The following is an 8,080-nucleotide window of genomic DNA, read 5'->3' as shown; positions in this document are numbered from 1 at the left end:
ATATTATTTTTTGGAATGAGTTGGAGAATATATATATTTCTATAATGTTAAACATTCATTTGTATAATATTGAATGAAATACTTTCCCAAAATTTCCAAATCCCATTTTTTGTCTTTAAATCTGTTGCAGAGAAACGCCACATTTTTTTTAAACACTTCCTTCCATCCATATTCCTCTGTTCATAATATGCCCCTTACTCGGAATGTCCACCATAATCTTTTATCTCATTCCATGTCTACATTTTCCTTTAATATATTCCCTCAATAAGCTTATTCTAAATGTGTTTAACATTTAGGAATACAATTTTTTTCAGATCATTAACAAATATTTAGTGAACAAATTTCATTGCTTGGTATATTAAGATTATAAAGACAAGGAAAGAATACAGGAAACTAGTGATTTATTAAACATCAGTATATACCAGACATATTACCGAGGTGTTTTCACTTAATATCTCTTAATTCTTTTTATGTACAGTGGGACCTTGACTTACGAGTGTCCCGACTAACGAGTTTTTCGAGATACGAGCCGTCTCTCGGCCGATTTTTTGCTTTGAGTTGCGAGCTAAAATTCGGGTTATGAGCCAGCTTCAGATATCCCACCGCTAGTTGGTGCAGTGAATGTCACAGTGAACGCCACAACATCAACCCAGCATTCAATTCATTGTAATGGTGAAAATTGATTTGACATACGAGTAATTTGAGTAACGAGCTCCGTCACGGAATGAATTAAACTCGTAAGTCAAGGCCCCACTGTATAAGAAAACTTATACATAAAGTGGATTAAAGAGATGAAACTCGCACAGCTAGTAACAAAGTGAGGTTGGAATTAAACTAGTCAATCTGCAAATGATAGCATCCTAACTAGTTTAGGAAAAATATAGTATAGGCCATGGGTGGGCAACCTTTTTGTGAGTGCGTGCCAAAATCAGCAAAATCTCTGACTCAATTTTTCTGCGTGCCAACCCTAATTTTTTGAGAACATGTTACGACTACTTGATATCTCTTAAGGTGTACGTATGTGAAGAACCTTGAAGAAATAATAAAATTCATTCGAGTGACAAAAACACAGTATATGATGAAAAAAGATTCACAAGCGTATGTGGATGAAACCAAAACACTGGTCGGATCTAGGAAGGCTGGGAGAGTTAAGGCAGAGGCATAGAAATCGCTCTTCCCCTCTCTCATCAATCCATGCCTATGATGGTCTTTAAGATAACTTATGTAAAATTATTTATTTATCTAAGATGCACCTACACTGAATTTACCTGAAAAATAAAAAAGTCGATATTAAGAAAAAATTGTAAATGGAAGATTATAAGAGAGGGTTTCGCGTGCCAGCAAAAGTTACTGGTGTGCCATGTTTGGCACACGTGCCAGGTGTTGCCCATCCCTGGTATAGGATACCTCGGAGATACTGCAGGTTCGATTCTAGCCATCACAATACAGTGAGCACTGCAATAAAGCAGGGGTCCTCAAACTTTTTAAACGGGGCCAGTTCACTGTCCCTCAGACCGTTGGAGGGCCGGACTATAGTTTTAAAAAAAAACTATGAACAAATTCCTATGCACACTGCACATATCTTATTTTAAAGTAAAAAAACAAAATGGGAACAAATACAATATTTGTATTTGCATGTGGCCCGCGGGCCGTAGTTTGAGGACCCCTGCAATAAAGTAAGTCACAATCTTTTATTTGTGGAGGGTCTTCAATTGGTGAAAAGCGTAACATCTGTCAATTGCAGTGAAACAAAGTGCAAAAAAATGAGGTATGCCTGTATTTATTGGAAAGATACTGGGGTATGACATGAGCCACAAAAAGAACAGGGATATAGTTGGTCCTCAAAAGGGAAGTGCTACCAGGAACACTGAGATTGCTAGGTTTTTTAAAAAAAATTGTTTCTCTTTTGTGCCATTTGGTTCCAGTCTCTCTTATTGCAGACCAAAAGTTTAGAATTGAGAACATTCCAGAGTTGAAAATTCAGTTTTCTATTCTTGAATTAATATCTTAAGGAGGTTGAGGAAGGACACATAGGAGACATGGCCACTGGGGTTCCAATCTTGTATATTAGGGTTATTGCCAGAAAAAGGTGGCTCAGTGTAAAGTGGGTAATACCATGCCAAGTAGCGTATATTGGTATTTAGATCTATTTTCAAACTCACATTTTTGCCAATACTTTAAAATACATTGTATCACTGAGAAGATTTATAATGAAGTAGTTGCAGAAATAGGACCTATAGAATATAAGCAAGGAAGTACATGAAAAGCATGAAATAGTAAAAGGGATATAATATGTTCTGAATTATCACTTTAGTTTAGGATGAAGAGGCATTTGATATGGATGTTGAAAGATAAGCTCATTTTAGAAATAAATACTTTCCAAGTAGAGTATTCAATATAAACAAAAGTGAGAATAAGTGAAGCAAAGTAACTGTGAAGAGACCAATCTAGAAGAGTGCCCAGGATTCAAATCCTGATGCTTCTGATTATAAAACCAATGTTTCCATTGCACTTGACATTAACCAGTGTATAGAATAAGCACTAAATAAAATACTCTGGAAGGTGTAGACAGATCAGTTTAGCAGCCCTGTATATGTGTACAATTAAAGGGCCTAAGGTAGTAGCATTAAGAAAGAATGGTATGGCTTTGAGAAAAAAAAATGTAATCGAAATGTAAAGACTGTGAAAAATAAACAGGTTAGAACAAGTAGATTAGAGGAATGTTTAGTGTTACTGACTGATCTAGGAAAAGATCTTTTACAGGGATATTGTTTGTTCTGACAGGGTTAAGGCGATAGAGAGCAATCTTAATTGAAATATACTGAGACATAAAAAATGGTAAAAAGTCAGAACCAGAGATTTGGGAGCAAGGTATGAAACTTAGTGAGCTTTCAAAGGACTACATGTGCAAAAAAAAAAAAAAAAATGTGAGTGGTGGACTAAAACTTATGAATACCCACACAGTTAGTATGAAATAGAGGTGGAATTTTAGTTTTACTGCTAATGTTCCTTGCCATCATTTTCTGTTTTGTGTTTTCTGTATGGTCTCTATAAGTAGACTATGCACACCTTCAAGCTGCCATTAGATTTAATAGTTGTATATGCTGGGATCAAAGTACGTACTTAAAAAACACATATTTTCATCAGTTATTTTAATACTTCTTAGATTATGATGCTCTATGTAACTTTAATGATATATTTTAAAGAATTCTAATTTGTTAAAATGTGATACCCAAATATATCAATTACTGGCATATCTTATGATTTCCTTTGCCTCAAAACCCACTACTTCATCTAATAACCTTGGCCATATGTTACAAAAGACTACCTGTGAAATACTTTAAATGGTCCCTAGTTTGTCTATATTGAAGGTACTGTGTGTTAATGGAAGAGCAGATAGATCATTTTAGAATTAGTAGTATAATATACTTTTAATGTGTAGTATTTTTGATATCTTAATAGGTTGAAAATGAAAAATGTGAACCATGTATTTGCAGATAGTCTTATAGCACTGATTTCTAAATTTGCAACAGGGTATTAATTAATGGCCACAGTTTATTCTTTTTAAGTATCATAATATTGGTACATTGGAATTAGAATTTGTTTTAATCAAGTACTAGAGATACCTTAGGTTTGTCAGCATACGATTGAAATTCATTCCTTACCACTGCAAAATCACAGTTTCTGTTCTCCCCTTACACCACCCCACCTCTAAATTTTTATTAGTTTCATACAAGTAGTAGTAGTTTGGGGCTTAACATAATATCCATTTATACCCACTTTGTATACATCTCAGGGCACTATAGACTCAGTGAAAGAGAACTAATGTCTGTATTTTAATCAACTGTATTTTTGATATTTCTCTTGTTTTCTCCTTTACAGGGAGTTGATTTTCATATGGAGTAAACTTCAGCTTAAGTCTAATCCTTCAAAACAAGTTTTTGTAGATCAATGCTACCAGCTTTTAAGAACAGCAACTAATGTGAGAGTCATATTTCCTTTCATGAAAATCATTAAAGATGAGGTAAATAGGATATATTTACCCTTCATTTCAAATGAAATTTAAATGACAGTTCACTGAATCTTGAATATCTTATGACAGAATTAATTTGATTATAAATTTGAAGAGGAGGATATAATTAAATAAGTTTGTCACTTTTGTAGAGTTTTAACTAATTTGCAGGCGGACTTTATATATCTACTAGAGGCCTGGTGCATGACATTCATGCCTGATCTGCACCCTCTTGAAATCTGGGACCCCTCAGGGAACTCGGGAGATTCGGGGGATGTCCAACTGCCGGTTTAGACCTGCTCCTGTGGGCCTAAACTTGCAGTCGGACTTCCCCTGAGGGGTCTTTAGCACTGCTGCGGAGGCAGGAGAGGCTCCCACCACCGCCACTGTGCTAGCCAGCCATGAGCCTAGTTTCTGGCTGCCCTGAGGGAGCACACTGACCACATTCCTGCATTGAGCATCTGCCCCCTGGTGGTCAGTGTATGTCATAGCAACTGGTCATTCCACCATTTGGTCAATTTGCATATTAGCCTTTTATTATATAGGATAGGCAATACCTACTCACTGTTTTAAAGAAATACAGCTCAGCCCTAGAAGGTTAGGCTCAGTGGATAGAGCATTGGCCTGCAGACTGAAGGGTCCTGGTTCAAATCGGTCAAGGGCACATGCCTGGGTGCAGGCTCGATCTCCAATAGGGGGCATGCAGGAACCATCCGGTCAATGATTCTCTCCCATCATTGATGTTTTTATCTCTCCCTTCTTTCTTCCTCTCTGAAATTCAATAAAAATATATTTTTTAAAAATACAGTTCATAGTTTTAAGTCTGGTGTTTAGGTGAAAAGAAACCATGAATACAAGGTATTTTTGAAACTTAAGGACACATTTTTAAAGTGTTTATTTTAGGTAATAGTATAAATCCATTATCTGTTTTTAAAAATAGTTCTGAAGTTTTTGATGGGTCACTTGCAAGTGAGTACAATTCTACATGACTTATGTAGATATGAAAATAGATCCTGCAAAATCCCTTAACTTTTCCCCTCAATTATTAACAATTTTGAATACAAAGATAGAAAAAATAAAGCTACCCTACTTTTTTGGGGGAGTGGGGGTAATCCTCACCCGAGGATATATTTCCATTGATTTTGAGAGAGATTGGAAGAGAAGGGGAGAGACAGAGAGAAAGAAACATTGATGTGAGAGAGACATATTGATTGGCTGCTTCCTGCACATGCCCCGACCAGGGCTGGGGATTGAGCCCGCAACTGAGGCTGTGCCCTTGACCGAATTCAAACCCAGGACCCTTCAATGCTCAGGCCAATGATCTATCCACTGAGTCGAACTGGCCAGAGCTACCCTACATTTTAACTAAATCTTTATGTGGGTTACTTTTAAATGTATAAGGAGGCATCCATTAAATAATATATATTTTTCTTACATATTTATGCATTTATCACATCACTCATTAGATGTAGAACCATGTAGTGATCATATTTCCATGATATAAAGTTGGCAGCATTATATCAGAGATATAATGGTTTGTTTTGTTTTGTTTCCTATTTATTTTGCTAACGGCTTAAATGGCTATGAAATGTCATTCAGATGCATCGCATCGTTAAAGTTAACCTCTCTCCATACCAAAAAAGAGGAAAAAAAAACCCCAAAGTATGCTATAGAATACTTACCAACATTCAAAGTGCATCAGAGTCACCTGTAAAACATTTCTAAAAATAAAGATATATCTGTATTTTTTTACATGATTCTCATTTGCATAAAAAAATTGAGAGACTTTGTTAAAGAAAGTTTATAATATAGGTGAAGTTCAGCCAGTTATCATAAAGCTTTCTTGTTTTCACAATTTTCACAAGTCTGGTCAACCTAAGAATACATTATAAGAGGAAAAATTCTCAAAGATGAAGTCAGTATTAAAAATGTGCTTAATTTTTTACTGTCCTAAAAAGGTTTTTATTAATGGAATATGTTCACTCACATGCCTCCGTGCTATGAAAAGAGGCACAGACAATGCTGTATGAGTTCAGAAGGAGACATTACAGATGGCATATTTGAAAGGCTTCACAGTGGAAGATGCTTTCAGCTGTGTTTTGAATGATAGAGGAGGATAATACTAATATTTGTATTTTGAAGCACTTTTGCCTCATTATTTGTTTCTCACAACTGTCCAGTCTCATTAATAGCGTAGCAGAGAAACCTGGGGAAAGTGTGTAGGAGATGAAATTAATCAGAGGGACTGCAGGAAGTGGGGGTGGGTTTGCTGTTGGAACTTCAGTCTGTAAATATAATGGAATTGTTACAGAATTTCAGGTAAGGAAATGTCCTGTTCCCTTTTGTCCTTTTACAATGAAATTTTTAAACTTAGGCAGCTGGGTACATTATAACTTCATTTGAAGCAAGAGGAGGAATTCTGTTTGGAAGCAGTGAATTTTGAATTTGTCCTATCTGGAAAATCTAGGTGGGAATATCTAATTGTAACAGACAATTAGCAAAAGGCAATTCTTTTTGAATTCAGAAAAGAATTTCAAGGTGGAAATGATAGATTGATAGGAAATTCAGTGGAATAGATCTGATCCCATTTACTCTGTAAACATTTACTCAAAGGTCACTATATGCCAACTTCTATGCTAACCATAGGAGGATATAAAAAATGAGATACTGTATTACTTAGGAATTCAAAGTCAGAAGCATGGGCACACACAGATTGTTATGAAATAATATATACATGCTTTAGAAATAAGTATAAGTTATTCTCAGTGGAAAGAATGGGGAATGTTTAACTCTACCCCAGGGCAGGGGCCAGAAAGAATGGTGAGAAAAACGTTCAGAGTAGAACTGATTCTCAAAGAATGAATCGGAGATGGGTAGGAATTTACCAACTAGATAAAGTGGGATTATGATGTGAAAGTTAAGGCCTGCTTGTGGAACTGTAAGTAGTTAAGCAGGGTTACATAGCATTTAAAGGATTAAGAGGATGTGAGCATGGTAAGGTACTCTTCCTCTCTGTCATCTATAATATACCTTATGCAGGCAGTATGATGTACACATACACACAGTTTTAAAGATATCATTTTTGTACTTCTTTCTATTCAAACAAGCATTTTGATAACTCTAAATCATTAGCAGTGTTATTTATAGCTTGAATTAGCGTGGGCAGACAATAGATTCCCAAGTAAAAGCTTATGCAGTTATCTTTGAGAAGTAAAAATTTCAAAGCTTGAATAATTTGCAGATAACTTCCAGTACGTTCATTGTTCTGATACCTTATTAGTTTTGGAAGGATTATAATTGCCCTTTCCATGTGGCCTATACTTCTCCCCTTATTTGGATAATAATACTTAAGTAACAGAAGCAATATTATCCAGTGCAGCTTTATGAAAGAGTTTCCATAAGCAGTTCTTTAAAAAAAAAAAGTCTAGTTATTTTTTAAGATCAAAATTTGATAAATGTGTTTAAATACATATAATGTAACCCTTCTGCCACAGAATGTGAGGTAAGTACATAAAGTAAACAGAATCTAGATTTGTAAGAAACTACTCCTCATAAGTTTATGAAGCACTTTGTATTTTATTTTATTTTTTTTAAATATATTTTATTGATTTTTTACAGAGAGGAAGGGAGATAGAGAGTTAGAAACATCGATCAGCTGCCTCCTGCACACCCCCCACTGGGGAAGTGCCCGCAACCCAGGCACATGCCCCTGACCGGAATCGAACCTGGGACCCTCCAGTCCGCAGGCCAACGCTCTATCCACTGAGCCAAACCGGTTTCGGCAGCACTTTGTATTTTAAATCACCATAAGGTTATGAAGCATTTTGTATTATAATTAACTAGAGGCCCGATGCACGAAATTCATACACTCGGGGGTGGGGGTGGGGGGTGTGGTCCCTCAGCCCAGCCTGCGCTCTCTTGCAGTCCAGGAGACCTCAGGGGGTTGTCTGACTGATGGCTTGGGCCCACTCCCTATGGACTGTCAGTTGGAGATTCTTAGTGTTGCCATGGAGGCAGGAGAGGCTCCCGCCACCACCACTGCACCGCCAGCCCTGAGGCCAGCTTCTG

General features: G+C 36.4%; 1 protein-coding gene across 1 annotated transcript in view; it reads left to right on the top strand.

Moving 5' to 3' along the window:
* ZNF654 (zinc finger protein 654) overlaps positions 1-8,080 on the top strand; it is a 16,944-nt gene that overhangs the window by 1,953 nt on the left and 6,911 nt on the right. The window contains exon 2 of the mRNA XM_006772573.2: positions 3,883-4,024. Within this exon, the coding sequence (XP_006772636.1) occupies positions 4,004-4,024 (21 nt within the window). The 5' untranslated portion in view covers positions 3,883-4,003. The remainder of the gene's footprint in view (positions 1-3,882; positions 4,025-8,080) is intronic.

This window comes from Myotis davidii, unplaced genomic scaffold, assembly GCF_000327345.1.
Source record: "Myotis davidii unplaced genomic scaffold, ASM32734v1 scaffold1426, whole genome shotgun sequence".
Classification (NCBI taxonomy): Eukaryota; Metazoa; Chordata; class Mammalia; order Chiroptera; family Vespertilionidae; genus Myotis; species Myotis davidii.
The sequence above is the reverse complement of the archived record's forward strand: the minus strand, read 5'-3'. Positions and strand labels throughout refer to the sequence as shown.